Genomic DNA, 16,419 nt, shown 5'->3' with positions numbered 1-16,419 from the left:
TAGGAAATAGTAGGTCATAACACGAATAGGGATAGTGATATTGATAATAATACTAGCATACTTAGCAGTGTTCCATATAATCTGTCTATTTACACTACGTACTCGTACATGTATAATATGTATATTTTCGTTCGGAAGTGGAATATTGTGGCATACTCCTTTACTATAATACTGATGCTTAGTACACAGCTGCAACTATACCCTCAATTTTGCATAAACTGCTACACTTCGTTGAAAGCTATTTTTACTGAGTCATAAGCGTAAATCGATCGACGAAATGCGCGTATCGACTCATTGGCATGGCTTGTAAAGGAAGAAATGGAAATACTGTAATACTCGTCTTGTATGTTTATTGTTCAAAGGACTTCTCAAGGTCAGCTATAGTATATGTACACTACTCTAAAGTCCAAATTCTGGTACCGGTCGAAAAATTTTCAACAACCGTAGTACGAGAACTTGTGGCCACTGTATTTTATTCATTTATGAAGTATTTAAGTATACATGCCAAAAGTTGAATCTCGAGTTTTACTCTTGAACGGCACTATATGCTTCAACTAATAGTCCGTTGATATCGGATTACTAAATACCGTCGTAGTCCACTGCTGATGGTACAACATTATCGCCTAGTCGCCAGTGTATGAAAATACTGTACATTAATAAGGACAATATCCAGTCATGGGTCACTAGAAGGACGGATGGTGTCTATTCTAGTTCAGTTATTGTAGCACATTTAACATTGAATTGTGAACATCGCTGGGTACACACACGTGTTCCAGTTACACTGTAATCCCTTGGATATGTTTGAATGGTAAGAACTAGAAGTAAAACGCTTCAAAAAGACCAATGGTTACGACCCTTCCTATACATATAAGTCCCTTATTATAGAAAGTTACCTACTGTACTGTATATTAAGACCATGCATTTGCAATCGATGTTGTACCAATGGATGCCAAAATTGGAATATCGAATGTATGGGATTGCATGCACACTTTGTACATAAATTCTGTCAACGGATTCTTGTAATTTAACTCTTCCTCTATCGATTATTGACTTGTATTTTATTGAAAATCGACAGAAATTTCATTGTCTTATTTTCAAAGTTGATCGGGAAAATGGACTGGGACAACCTGTATATTGGATAGTCAAACACCAGCATCCTGTAGATTGATCCTAATATTATGACAGTACTGTTGTGATGGAAAGCATGGACAAAGTCTTCTGCACTACTTGTTTTATTAGGGCTTTTTTTTTTTTTATGGCACATATTTACTAGACTACAGTAAAACGACAGTGCCCGAGCTGTGCATTCACTGTGCAGCACTGATTCTGCGCAAACGATACTGTACACCGTATACCACGCTCAGTACAAGGAAGAATCCTGTACTGTACCGCTGTCCGTCCATAGAGAGGAGGACAAGACCTGGAACGGTCCGGCATCCGTTACATTATAACTTCCATAAAACGAGTGGATCAGACTTGCGATTGCAGGGCACTACGTGATTGTTTTGCCTCATCGTTTGAACTTCCAGTATTGTACAGTATAGTCATAGTCCGTAAGGGTGTTTGTCTTAATTTAATAGATTATAGCGATCGAATATTTCCAAAACAAACATGGTACCAAACGATTTACCCGTAACCAGTAATCACGAAAATAATATCGGTAAGCAGGCTGTAGAAATAATCCATGACTCAAGTCGCAAATCAAGTGGATTGTCAAAATGATGGTGTGCACTATACTATAATCAGATGTGATTTTATTGCCCTTCATATTGGATCTACTGCAATCGCAAGTCAAGTGGATTGTCAAAATGATGATGTATACTGTACAATAATCAGATGTGATTTTATTGCCCTTCATATTGAATCTACTGCAGTCGCATGTCAAGTGGATTGTCAAAATGATGATGTATACTGTACAATAATCAGATGTGATTTTATTGCCCTTCATATTGAATCTACTGCAGTCGCATGTCAAGTGGATTGTCAAAATGATGATGTATACTGTACTATAATCAGATGCGATTTTATTGCCCTTCATATTGGATCTACTGCAGCCGCAAGTCAGGTGGATTGTCAAAATGATGATGTATACTGTACTATAATCAGATGCAATTTTATTGCCCTTCATATTGGATCTACTGCAGTCGCAAGTCAGGTGGATTGTCAAAATGATGATGTATACTGTACTATAATCAGATGTGATTTTATTGCCCTTCATATTGGTTCTACTGAAGTCGTATGTCAAAATGATGATGTATACTATACTATAATCAGGTGTGATTTTATTGCCCTTCATATTGGGTCTACTGCAGTCGCAAGTCAGGTGGATTGTCAAAATGATGATGTGCACAGCACTGTACTATAGTCAGATGCGGTTTTATTGCCATTCATATTGCGTCTACTTCTTACTGTATACTACGGATTAGGATGTTAATGTGGTTCACCAAAGGTACTGCAGATTCTATTTCTGTGGTCAGTCGATACAATCTATTCACTGGTAGTACTATGCAATACTCATACTACAATCTCTCTACTGTACTCCAAGTCAATTACTCCATTCCACTGAAGTCATAACTCAATTTCTATTCTATGCATGTCAATCGATTTGAAGACTTTGGTAATTGATTTTCCTGCATAGGTGGATATGACGAGTATAACCATGATTGTTTGCCTTCTCGATTGTGCGTTGCCATTGATACAGCAGCTACCCAAATATTGCTAACGTCATCTACTCACTCGTTCAAAGGTCGAAAAGGCAACAAATTCGAATTCTACCAGTCTACTTCCAGTCGTCATGATACAACAGAACGCTCGAAATTACATATTAATGAAAAAGGACCTTTTATTTCAATTTGTAAACAAAGAATGATACTATCCTGTACAACATTTTAATATGGATTTTATAGTATAGCATTCAATTCGATCATAATGATGCTGTAATTACCATTGCAACATTGCATCCATCATCTTTTCAATTAGGAATACTTAAAATCGAACCCTAAATTCTAGATATTGACTCATACAATCAATCCATCCTGTGAAAGTGTACATTTCAATCCAACATTTTATACTAGTCAAGTCATAGTTCTGAGAGCTTTTTATACCTATATCTTGTTTTCGAGATTAAAGTGAATAATTGCATCCGTTATTGGTGGAAACCTATCGCGATAAATAAAGTTGTTACTAATTGATTCGAACCATTCTACAGCCACCAATGTTGACGTCGATGTACGCTCTATAATAGTGTAACAAACTAACAAACTCCTACAATATCAACGTAGTGGCTTTCTACAAAGTTTCTAGGCTAGAATACTTACCATAATGGTAGAGAAAACTGTTATTGTCCGATATTACTTATTTATTCATAAGGCATTGAATTAGCACTAGGGATATCAACCTTATACAATTGATAAATATTATATTGTAGATTCCAATGAAAATCCAGTACTACACGATGAAGAGGATAGCGATATGGACGAAGAGTTCGATGACGACAATCAAGGATATGTTCCACTTGGCCAAGATGATGACGACCAAGACGAATTGTTAACTGAAACTCCTCAGGTTTTATCAAGAGTATTACTCTATGTGTTATAAATGCATGACAGTATATTATACGTTAAATGCTAATAAAACCAATAGGTCAGTCAGTATCTCTCGATAGTTATGGAAACTCACACACAGAATAATTGATGTAGAGATATCAATACTACCGTAAACATATATCTAATACAGTACAGTGTTATTTTTTTAGTGACAAGACTACCAGTAGTTACTTAAGGAGAGTGAAAGGCCACCAGCCTAAAATCATTTTTTTATTTTCATTTCTACGTACAGTCCGAAAACGGCGAAGGCGGTATGACAACGTGCATGAATGCAAATGGACAATCAAATGATCATTCTCACCTACATGAGCCGATGAATCCAGGTAGTTGACAGCATAATTTTCTTGTGCATTAATACGAGTGTATAAAGATAGCCATAAAATATGCTAATAAAAGTAAAATTTGTCCTAAGTAAAAGTATAAACTCGAAAAGTAATCTATATCGGTAATAGCAGTGGTTTTAAACTAATTAATGGACGAATTCTTTTTTGTGCTATTCGCTAATATATTTAATAGCCCACGCTGCTCTAATCGTTCAATCAATGTCCAATATAAGCTTACCCTTATCCGCCACCCCAGATTGGGCTAAGCTTGTACCAGAAGAAATGTGGAAAGAGTCATTACTCACTACCATAGCTGAAAGGCATAATCAGGACGATATGTGAATTCCACGGCATAAGTTAATGCTTTATTTGTACAGTAAAAACTCTCATATACAATACAATTGATGAAAAATTTTATTTGTTAATATTGTTTACAAATATATAGCTTCAAAGATAGAATATTGATGAATTTCATGCCTGGATAGTTGTGAATAGTGGTTTAATTAATCAATTTTTTTTCTTGAATGCTACACCTGATAGGTTTTGCTTAAAAATTTTATCTACATCCTGTACCGTATTGCAAATACTTTATTGCTAAATTCGGGTAAAGTCATCAAGTGTCACAATGCACACGCTAATAATGAGTTTTTGATGACAATTTATTCTACATTTGATCTATGAATAGTGTATGACTTTTCGTCACTGCTATTTTAACGAGTACAGTTATTGCGCAAGAAATTGTATTTTTATATACAGTACTATAAACTCGATTGCAAGCTTTATCGACAATGTAGAATGTTCTCCATATTGTTTCATCCACGCTCACCAATGAAGCGACTAGCCCATAAATTAATTTTATCCTACTGTCATGTAAATTGGCGTCAAAGCGGCATACAATAAATAAATAATAACGCATCGATAATTTTGACTTATCAATTATTTACCTATACGTCTACTCAAGTAGGTCAACGTATGTTATTGCGACATTAAATTATCATGTAGCTGATAGCTAGTAAAATGGGTAGTGTAGTGCAATCATTCACTATTATCGGTAAACAATTTTGTATTATTATAAAGCGATCATCTTATTATCGCGATAATGGCCATAAGATTATACAATACTGTGATAATGTATGTGCTGGATATAAATGAGTTTGCATAGATAGAGGTGTTGGACTAAAACAGAGAAGTACAATGTAGAACCCGAAACGTAATTTTGTTTATTGAAAGAGACATTTATAAATAAAATATTTGACGTTCACGTTTACAAACGTAACTCCACTGTGATAGTACAGACAAACAAATAATGATGCCGTGATATATAGATGATATCTAATGGCGAATCGGTGCTAGAACAAGATTGGATGTATCGCCATATTTAAACTACTAAATACTGAGTCAGCCAAATACTCCTACAATTAAGTAAAACTATGTAAGATGTATTTTACAATGCAACTTAAAGTGACAATTGTGAAATAACTGAAATTATGATATTCAAAACTGAGGAATACAAGTTATGTTACTACGACAGCAGTTCTGCTCTCCCTCTAAACTACCGCATACAATGAATTGATCATCATATATATTACAAATGCGCACTATTACATCATAAAAGGAAAATTTTTTATGATTAAGTAAAAACATCACCGTCTCACTCAACTACATTTTTACATCATTTTTATACATTACAATACCATATAGTAACGAACTAATTCATAGCCAACGGTGGAAATATTATAAAAACTAATCTTCAACAACTAAACAACAACCTTACTAAATTTTGAGATTGCGTTGAATAAATGCATTCAAAGTTTACTAAACGAATCACTAAGACATAAGTGTCGTAAATGACTTACGTCCGAGTATAAAGATTAACAAAATAAACTGAAAACGATGCCGTTGTCGCTACTGAGTATAGATCATAATGGCATATCTACAGTACAGCGTCAACCCTAGAAAAAAGTTAAAAAATAGGATTAGTGAAGAAGTGATAAGATTGCGGTAAGATCTTCATCAAAGTGTAAAATCAATCATTGAAGTATGAGTATAGCCTTTAATTTTTACGGTCATCTTATATATTTTATATCTTTAAAATTATGAACTTAAATTGAACAGTTACATACCACACACAAAAGATATAGCAAGTTAACGCTCTTTCGAAGACGATAAATATTCAGTAGGTTGTTTATGATCGTTTATCGCCTTCTGAGCAGTAGTATCTATAGGAAGGTCGGATTTGCGTCGAATAACCTTTTCTTTACTATCTTTACTAGTTTTGTTACTAACTCCAGCAGTAACCCGGCCGCTATGCTGTAATATAAAATAATTTCATTATTTCTGCTATACTATTCGACACATCAACATCGTTAAGATTTAATTTTTTTACCGTATTCGATGAATTATTCACAGATGGCCTACTGTCGCCCGAAGCGTCTCTACCAATTTCTCCATCAATTGATGATACACTGACCATGATTCCTTTTTCCACTAAGCTTTTCGACTATCCAAAAAATTAAAATTAGAATAGTTAACTTAGTAAAGATTATGCAGAAGCATTTTAATATAAAAATTACAAAGTATCCTTACAAGTGGATTTTGCAGAGCCCGCTGTTCAATTTTTAACCAAGCATCTAAACGTTTTTGTCGTTTTTCCTTTTCTCTATAATTATGCAATGATAGTCATTCAGCAGAGATTATGGATACAATACAAATTGGGTATTATACATAAAAATTCTCCATGATATTATCCAACTAGTGTGTGATATAATATAACTTTAAATTGAGTGCCATACAATTTTTTTTCCTCTTGATATTTTTTGGTGCATTCATCAAAGAGCTTTTGATTTAATTCCATAAAAAGTTTTAAAGCATTATAGATTAAGCCATGAATTGTCCTATAATAGAAAGTAATAAAATTATTTGAATATTTGAATTATGATTTTAACCTGAAGGGGGGTCAAAATGGTAATACTTACTTATTCCAGTGCGATTTAGAGTTCTGATACAATGTTGAAAACACAATTGGTAAAATTACGGAAATATTTTCACCAACTAAGTTCATAATATATTCGTTATTCCAAAAGAATAATGCGCGTTCAGCAACCTAATATAAGGGTTACGTTAGATATCCTATCTGAGCAGAAAAGGTACAACAATTAAAACAAACCTGAAAATGCGGACTAGCAATACATTTCGCAAGTTGCTGAAATAAAGGCTCTTGAATTTTAACGAACTCAGTAGGTTCAATTACGTCCAATATCTCTTCCAATTCATTGAGGAACATAACCTTTATCAATTCGTGGAAAAAAGCACCATCATTAATTTCAATTGAAGTCAGACGAATATATTTATGGCATTGCTAAACTGATTACTTCTTTTGGGCTATGAGATTTAGGCCAATACTTTAGAAATACGCGTGTTACCTAATTTTAAATACAATAGTCAAGAAAAAATTATCATGGATATAAAGTAAAGTCTTTATGTCATATTTACAAACCGGTTCCGATAAAGCTGGATCTTTCTCCAGGAATTGTACAACACAATACGCCAGCTAAAAATAGTCCAATTTGTGAATATGATTAGATTGAGAGAAATATCCCTCTTCAGTCCATACACAAAATCTACTACCTGTGGATGATGACAGCTAAGTGATTTGACCGTGTGAAGAGGAAGCAATGTTTTCAACAAGAAAGTTTTGTGTTCCTCTTTAAGTGGCAGCGCGAATCCATTTATTATGCTGATATGAATAATGCTGCATATTAAATTCCTTTGGTAATACTCTACATTAAATTGTAAAGATTCTCATAACTCTTGTGAATATCTAACCTGCCCAAGATTTCAAGCAATTCAGCTATACCGTTAAACTGTTCCGCTTCGTAAATAAATCTAATAAAATAGATTGAATTCCAATGTTAGGAAAATAATCTTGACGAAGAAATTGTTAATGAATACCAATTATCCACATGGTTATTATTATCAGTACCGATAAAATATATTATTAATTTGTCTTCTGATGTACGCCCTTAAATTCAAAAATTTTCCATATATTCTGTGAAGTATAGTTTTTAAGAAATCTCTTTCGCGCGGATCCTCACTGTCAAATAGCTCTAAGACCTACGGGTATACATTGATGTGATTGAAATACCTTAGTACTTTTCACTCATCATTAATAACTAGATTATTAACTTACAGTTATCCGTTTATTATTACACAACTACTTCTATACGCACTTGCAAAACAAATTTTTGATCAATATATCGCTTGGCAATAGCTGGTTGGAAATCTGGGGACTCTAGAAACTTTAGGATGAGCTCGTATACAAACTGAAAATCAAATAATCATAAATCATTAGTTAAGTTGAGAACAGTAAAATATTTTCATTTACGTACGCTTGGTTAACACAATACTACTACTATAGCTATGGATTATTACATTTGATTTGATAACTATACCTGTAGATGGGGCCAGGCTGCTTCTAAATTAGGTTCATCTTCTTCGGGATCATATTCAGCTCCGACAGGATTAGACGACGGTGGTAACGTCCGAAACGTGTTTACAGCAAACTATAGCCCAGTGGATAAAGATTAAGGACAGCATTCAATAGCATGATTTGCGCTGGTATGTTAATTTAGTAGTCTAAGCTAAATTGTTCCTGATCGTTTGGTGTAACCGATTTAAGAGCAACTTACCATATTAATAATTTCGGGGTAAATTGTTTCCGTAATTACTCCACGATTATGCGAAATGTAGTCAATCATTTCATTCAGAGCGGCTCTCTTTATTTCTTTCCACTTGACATCGCTTGTTGCATCTTTTACAAAATCGAATATGACCAAACACTGCCTAATTTTTTGCACGAACAAATCCTCACGTTCTTCAGTTGGAGCATCTGAAATTCAATTCAAAAAGTTTCTTATTCCAATCAGCCTTCTAATATCAACAATATTTTAAAGCTTTGGCCATTAAGAATGTTACTAGTGTATATTTTGAGCCAGCGACTCCAAATCGATACAAACTACGTAGCTCTATATATATACATTTTGTTGCAAGTTGAATTTCGCTAGTACTAAAACAGCGCATACTATCACCAATTTTGTACTGCTAATTAGCAGTCTATTCTACGGCAAAGTTGATTTTACTGCGGCCCCGCTAAACCACTGACTTGCATCGCATGGTTTTTTTGACAGGGACTACTAAAACTAACGTCTGTCTTTTTCTTGTAGTAGTCTGGCTAAAACTGACGTCTGTCTTTTTCTTGTAGTAGTCTGGCTAAAACTAACGTCTGTCTTTTCTTGTAGTAGTCTGGCTAAAACTAACGTCTGTCTTTTTTCTTGTACTAGTCTGGCTTTTTAGTAAGCGTTGATTATCAAGTGGAAAAATAATTGAAGAGACCGTATTGTAATATCACTATTGAATGAAAATAAATTTATAGATTGCCTTGTTAAAAAGGTACAAAAGAATGGCTATCCCCCAAATGAAAGAATCGTACAATCATTTTTTTTGAACTACTTTAATACGTGATATGAAAGTGTAGAAAGAAGCCATCCGTTTCCGTTCTTTATGTCTGGTAAATCCATGAAAAGTATTGTAAAAAAATCAGCGAGTACCGGTGTCAAATAGCGGTAAAAAGTTCTCCTGTTACAATGCAGGAAATGCTGTAATTGAACGTGTCAATTCATTTTTTTTGATGAACATCTTCCACTTCTACATATGGAGGATAACATTGATGTCCACTGTCAACTAATTCTCATTCAAAGACAGTGATAACTGTCTGCATTTGTGAAGATTATCGAGTATAAAAACTACAAGGCGCAAACAATACTCGCCTATCGCGTCCGTGTACAACATACGGGCTTAGATTGTATAAACGAGGAATTTGCAAATGAAAAGAGCGTTGTTGTACTGTATTGTATAATTTCTTTTTGCAACAGAGAAGAAATAGAGGATTTACCGATCATTAATTAAAATGATAATCAGTATGCTTATTTTTGATGACTATCCCACTGTGAATGATTACCAATGCCAAATTTTCATACTATAAAAAGTCTCTAGTACAGTAAAATGATCGATTATCAGGCCGTTTGTACATTGCCGTAGTAACGACAAGAATACAACGCGACCATACAAAGTACTGCTAGCAGTTGTTGATGGTTGAATCTTTCAATTAATTTATTATTTATTTTACTGTTTGTTTGAAACTTTCGATTGGAAAAAAAAAAAAACCAATCTTACGGTCGGTTTTAGGCTTGTGGTGCATTTCATTGATGATCCAATGCTATCAATACTAGCCAATAATAGGATAGACTAAGTTTGCACTTTATGCAAAATAGCAAAAAAAGCATTGTGCAATTTTAATTGCAAATTCTTTTTTTGCGCCACAGTTTATTTAAGCAAAATGTCCAAAAAGTGCTAATATGTTGTATAACAGTGGAAGCACATCAACTGTCCAGCACTACTTTACATCATGTTTAATAATTGAAAATCTAATTTTGATGTAAAAGTAAACAGACAGACGTTGCAACCCATTCTACAATGTAGTGGAATTAGGCCAAAATAATGTAGCAGAGTACGCCAACACACCTGGCGTACAGTATCAACATAATACGCGTAGACTTCATTAGTCTAGGCGATACTACCAATACTGGAGCCAGCCAACGTTTACGTAGAGTGAACATGCTAAGCTAAATTGAACGATTTTCCAGGATGTTAATTAAACTTTTGATTGGTAGGTAAATAAAACAAGGAAGGCGAGCAAAACCCTTCAGCAGATTAACTCAACGTTGCTTCTATCGTCCATACTACATACGCTTTAGGATGGTATTTTACGAAATCTAGTTTACGTGGCGTAGAAACGAGCGACAAGTCCGTCCACTTATCCTAATATCTAGCACATAAATACTGTCGATTTCATCTTCCGAGCTAAGAAACACTGTCTAGTCAAATTGTATTGCATACAGCGTAAGTGTGTACACATGCTGCATAGCTAAAGAAAACATTGAGAAACAAGGCTGGAAAATAGGAAAATAAAATGAATTCATTAAAGCACATTGATCGTCTTAAAAATGTTTCCTAACGCGTCCTGATGATCGCAAATCACCATGTTGATACTGCACACTGTACAGCAATGGCGAACGAAATACACCCTCAAGCTAGGGTCGATGTTTTATTCTAGTAGTACTGTCGATTGAATTGGTGCAAGGCTTTGAAATTGACTAAACTATTCATGATAATCAAATATTTGCAGGCAATACATGCACCGAAAGATGCGGAGCGTGACTTGAATAAAGTAATGCTGTGCATGGGAATATCAAAACTGAGTGTGATCGTTAGCACTTTTGGCCAATTACTGTGCCTTGTGAGTTGGTCGTTGTGGTTGTACACAGTAGTCAGTAAGTCTTTTGCATAAATGCACCAAAAATGGAATTATTTCTAAATTACTGAACGATTGTAACGAAGAGCAACCTTTAATTGGCCACTGTAGTAAGACGATGAAAAACAAAATGAAAATTAATTTGTGTATGATGGAGCGCATTTCCTTCTCTTACTGTCACCAAGTATGCAGTCTATCGCGGCAACAGAAATGCAAAATGAATTATGACTTTGCATCCATTGGGTGATGATAATGTCGAATTTGGTATTTCCAACACTATGCTATCCTATCCATATAGTACATAAGCCGAGTTGAGTGCTTACCCGGCTGTAAATATTAAGCATTCAAATTAATTAATTATCTCGCCGATGATGATGAATGGCATTGTAAGCGGCAACGCAACTGGTCACAACCGCAGATTTTCAATTCTTACTGTATGTCATTATTGCAAGTTATTATGATGACTATCCTACCTTTAAACGATGGTAGATTTTGTAATTCTCGATTTTTGCTAATATTGAATCTGGAAGAATGTTGGCGATGGCTTCTCTTGGGTCCAGCAGGTCCAGAATGCTTGGCTTTATTTAAGCTATTTGGAGGCGGCATCACGGCATCCAAACTTTTATGATTTTTGGGACTCTATCGAAAGGCGATGAAATCAAATCAATAATGACCTTGGTTGGTGATGAACGACTACCAACGGTTGATCGAACGAGAAATAATTCCAAATACAAAACAAGATCAGCTACAAACTGATCATGATTGATCATAAAAGCAATAGAAAATTTGAATGATGGAAAGCAGCAGCAGCAGCAGCAAACCAAGCAAAAATTTGGCGTAGGATTGAAGGCAAGCAAAACTTGCTAAATTAAGCCAAGTTCATGAGGTCCACTGTGGTACTGTACTGGTACCGTACTGGTATCTGTATCGTACGGTACCGTACTGGTCCCGGAGAAAAAGTGGACTTGTTGCCGTCTCACACTCTTTAGCGTCAACTCTGACCAACTGACGCACACCAGCGTCTCAGTCTGCCAGCTGGTCGATACGCTTGTACGGTCGTCAGGGCCTCGAGCTGACACTACAGTCCAGTACGGTCCCAGTCGAAACCGCTTGCAGCTGCTGATTGACTATGAAGGAGTACCCTTACTGAAACAGTACACAATGAGCTTACGATACAGTATAGGCTAAGTCAGTAGAAACATAAACTCTATCGGTAGCACTATCCAAGCAGGTAGGGTAATGTCTTAAGGTGATGTATGGGGAAAGGAAAATATGGCCAAAATGGCCTCAGCCCATCTTCAACGCTTTGCTTCCAAGATTCCATGCCATACGGCCATAAGATCAAAAAATGCCATTACAACAAAACTTTATAACCATGACTACTAGGGTAGCAATGACACTCTTCCATGATGCATAAAAATGCAAGGCTCTACTTTCGATAACGATAACTCGACTCAACAAAACTGGAGACCTCCTAAGTTGCAGTAAAAAAACATCATGTAGAAAGAGGATTCTAACAAAACTTCATCAGCTACTACGGCTACAGTAGGTTGAGCACTCTTTTCTACCTCCCGAATACAGAATTGATCCCAGTCCATGCTACTGTGAAAATGCATGCAAACACTCCACAGTGATTCTTATTTTAGCCTACGGTACTATTGCAAACGATCGTCGGTTCAATTTAGCCAAGCAGCACGGGCTACTGTATTTTCAGCAAACAGCTTACAAAATAGAAACACGAGTATATTCTACATGCCAGTTATTTACAGCATACAATGTCGCCATTTATAGCAATCATCTCATTGGTGTCTCATTTGACTGTAGTAAGGAAAAGCTAAATGTGGACATTCACATTTGGTAAAGACGTTGTTGCTTAAAGCCAATAACGTCCATCATAGGATTCACATCGCTTGTACGATCAAAAGCAAATAGTGCGTGCAGCACGATCAATTCATGCCTCTCATCATACTGGCCCTTCTATTAAAAACTAAACTGATATGGACTCGATTCTTGGGACTTCCTGATTCCTAGCTCAACTACGAACGTTCCAAACTTGACTTTGTCGAGCTAGTCATTTTCTTACTACAGTCTTGGAGTTCCTTAAAAGCTCTATGCAAGTTACTAATCGCAGATAATCCAACAACACGTACATAATAGTAGTGCTTACAAGTATATTCTAGAATTGTAAAGTAGGTATTGGAAGCAGGCGTTGTACATTATCGTTAATTTACTGCTTATGCAAATAAAGCAATCTGGTCGATTAACAACAACTTAGTCTACCTGAATCTTACGTTATCCTGATGTAACCAGTTCATCAACGTTAATAATTATCTGAACACTTTTAAACATAAAGTCGCTACTATGTAAAATATGTATTGTAACGCATTTTTGTAGACTTTACAACAAATTATTGAACGGTATAGAATGAATAAAAACAGAGACAGCATTGAAGTTATCAATAGAGTCTTCAAGCCCTTATATATAACTAATATGAAGGGTAAGCTGAGTTTACAGTTACTATTCGCCCATTAAACATTTATAGCTGAAAATGGGTATTCGGGTGATGATGAGAATTGAGTTTGTATTTCTGCAGTATGTTGTTGACTGCATACAATAACTAGAACTCAGCCTAGGACTACAAGACTAGAATGAATAGTATGGCAGCAATCGATGTCATATTTGCTATAAGTGATATGCGTGGAATTATCAAGCTAACCTTACAGCAATAGATCAAGTGGATTTTCTACAAAATAGTCTACAGTCTAACACAGTTGCGTGGACTAAATTCCTATCAAGTTGATGCATCTCTCAAGTTTGGCATGGAACAAGCGACTCAATACAATTCACGTTCAAAAAAAATAATTGCACAATCAGCTGGGCAACCGAAGATCGCTATGCCAGCTCATGCTACCATTGAATCAAAATGGATAAAAACTATCAACTTATACCATAATTTTACAGCATATGCACATCTGAGTTATCATTGTTTCTTCAATACCAACATTCGCAGATGATAGGACTGCCTACTACATCCTGTGGCTAAAATAACACAGGATACAGTATCAATACGTAGCGATATATCCTAGAATAGGGGATATACTGTACTATAGGTATATTCTACGCGTATAGTATATTTATTTTTACTCCAAGATTGGCTATACGTCATTTTAGAATGGATGACTTAGTCAGCGTTGAGATTGGTGTAATAGAAAATCTATCCATTATAATGATGAAGACTCTTAGTTGCGTAATGATCATTTGCTTTGTAACCTATAATAGTATAGAGCAGTACAGTACAAACTTTAAAGCATCGTTTGTTGAGTGAACAGGCCGGATACTTGCAAAAGAGAATTGAAGATGTGCATAGCGAAGAGAATAGCGATCAAGCAATTGTTTATGGTAGACGTATCCAGTCGCATAGGCATTCTTGGCTAAGATGTTACAATTGCAGTAGGCTTTCTATCCTCTAGAGACTCTCTTCACGTTATTAGTATGATAATGTGAATTATCTGGATTACATTGACGATTAGGGTCGAACAAGGAGAGAGCAATTGATGATCTCAAAGACCTTATCAAGAAATAGCATGCTCTCAGCAAGTAGTTACCACAGCGCGAAAACTTACATCGACATCAGAGTTGCTTTTACCAACAGAGTTACTTTTACTGCTATTATTCGACTTACTAGCCGCTGCCTATAACGTTTACGATAATAAAAATAATAATAATAATAATCAAAGATCAATATCAGAGGAGAGAAAAGAAATCAATCTACTTTACATCGTTGAGCATGATCATTTTTTGGAAGGTTAATCGGACTGATTGATGAAGATAACCGAGTACTGTACGTTGAGTTTTTCTTCTACACTTGACAGTTACAGTAGTTGCATGTTTACAGAGCATTTCTACGTTTCTACAAACTACGTCGGGAGTAGACTGTGCTGTGCCATGAGTACACCATTTGTGCATACTCCATTGAACAGTACTCAAGTACTATACAACCCATTTGAATGTAGAGCTAGCTAGAAAGGTAGTATAAAATGGAACCTCATTTTCAACTTGGTGATCATTTTCTCTCTTAGGCAACAAACGATGTAATGTAAAAATAGGCTGATGAAATATCTTTCAAGACAGAAGCTACGCGCATCCTATGTGTGCCTCATTTCATCAACTCCGCATTCTTGATCGGTGTCCAATTTTTTTAATAACTACATCATAACAAATGTACATTACCGCAAGCAATCAAGTCGACAGTACCAATGTTATTGATATCTACCAACCAATCAATGCTATTGATGGATTGGAAGCATGTTTTTTTGACCAAATTTTGATGATAACAAATAAATTGACTGCTTTCTAACGCTTATTTCATACCTTCTTCTTCATCATATTTGGCATTTTTCTTTTTAATTTTAAGTTAACTTAATATTTAATTAACCAAGATTACATGGATCGCCTTTTGATTGTTTAATATGCCTTAGCTAGTGCGGTTCAGTTCGGTGCGGTTCAGTTCGGTACGGTTCAGTTCAGTACGTATTGTGCTGTCCATCAACATCATGATGTAGTACACCGCTACAGCTTCTACGCTAGTCTATTCCCTTGAAGTTTCGACTAGTACCGTCATAGGCACAGTATTTGTCCACTAGTGGACCCCCTCCATTGTACCCGAGGCATTGTTATTGTTTGCTTTTTTCAGCCTTCCCAGGATCCTTAGAGGTCCTGCAATCGCTTGTCCACCGTCCGCTGTCCCGTAGCGCTTGGCCAAGGATCGTGAATGACAGTTCTAGTCACCCCTGCGCAGTCGTCACTGCGCAACAGCAAAAGTCCTTGACCTACTCCACGTGACCGACCGCGGACTGCTGCAATTTTCCTAGTACAATATGTTTTGATAGAGGCTGGCACTGCTGTTAGCGATCCTAGTCCTTCGACCGTAACGACTGACTACTGACTGACGTGATATGTGTGACACGACAGTCTACAGTACATTTCTAGCCATCATTACAGTATTACAGTACTTCAGTACAGTACAAGGATCTCTTGCAGTACTGTAGTTCCGGGTATGCTAGTGGACTGGTCTGGACGGGACGAAATTTCCTATACTGTACTATAGTTGACGGACGTCCAA

At 35.9% G+C, this 16,419-nt stretch overlaps 2 protein-coding genes across 2 annotated transcripts; one reads left to right on the top strand and one right to left on the bottom strand.

Annotated features, from left to right (window-relative positions):
- Positions 1–1,611: 1,611 nt before the first annotated feature.
- Positions 1,612–4,270, top strand: TRIADDRAFT_63997 (uncharacterized protein; the record flags this gene model as incomplete). The annotated part of the gene is made up of 4 exons (XM_002113626.1): positions 1,612–1,660; positions 3,428–3,564; positions 3,838–3,928; positions 4,122–4,270. 4 exons carry the CDS (start codon positions 1,612–1,614, stop codon positions 4,268–4,270), a joined length of 426 nt encoding a protein of 141 aa, XP_002113662.1.
- A 2,190-nt stretch (positions 4,271–6,460) lies between these two features.
- Positions 6,461–11,903, bottom strand: TRIADDRAFT_27264 (uncharacterized protein; the record flags this gene model as incomplete). The annotated part of the gene is made up of 13 exons (XM_002113265.1): positions 6,461–6,587; positions 6,721–6,822; positions 6,904–7,031; positions 7,095–7,214; positions 7,300–7,350; positions 7,425–7,478; positions 7,556–7,664; positions 7,754–7,813; positions 7,911–8,041; positions 8,158–8,250; positions 8,380–8,490; positions 8,617–8,816; positions 11,771–11,903. The coding sequence occupies 13 exons, from the start codon at positions 11,901–11,903 to the stop codon at positions 6,461–6,463; spliced, it is 1,419 nt and encodes a 472-aa protein (XP_002113301.1).
- Positions 11,904–16,419: the final 4,516 nt, after the last annotated feature.

Source organism: Trichoplax adhaerens, genomic scaffold (assembly GCF_000150275.1).
Source record: "Trichoplax adhaerens TRIADscaffold_6 genomic scaffold, whole genome shotgun sequence".
Classification (NCBI taxonomy): domain Eukaryota; kingdom Metazoa; phylum Placozoa; class Uniplacotomia; order Trichoplacea; family Trichoplacidae; genus Trichoplax; species Trichoplax adhaerens.
This window is presented reverse-complemented; position numbering and strand designations above follow the sequence as displayed.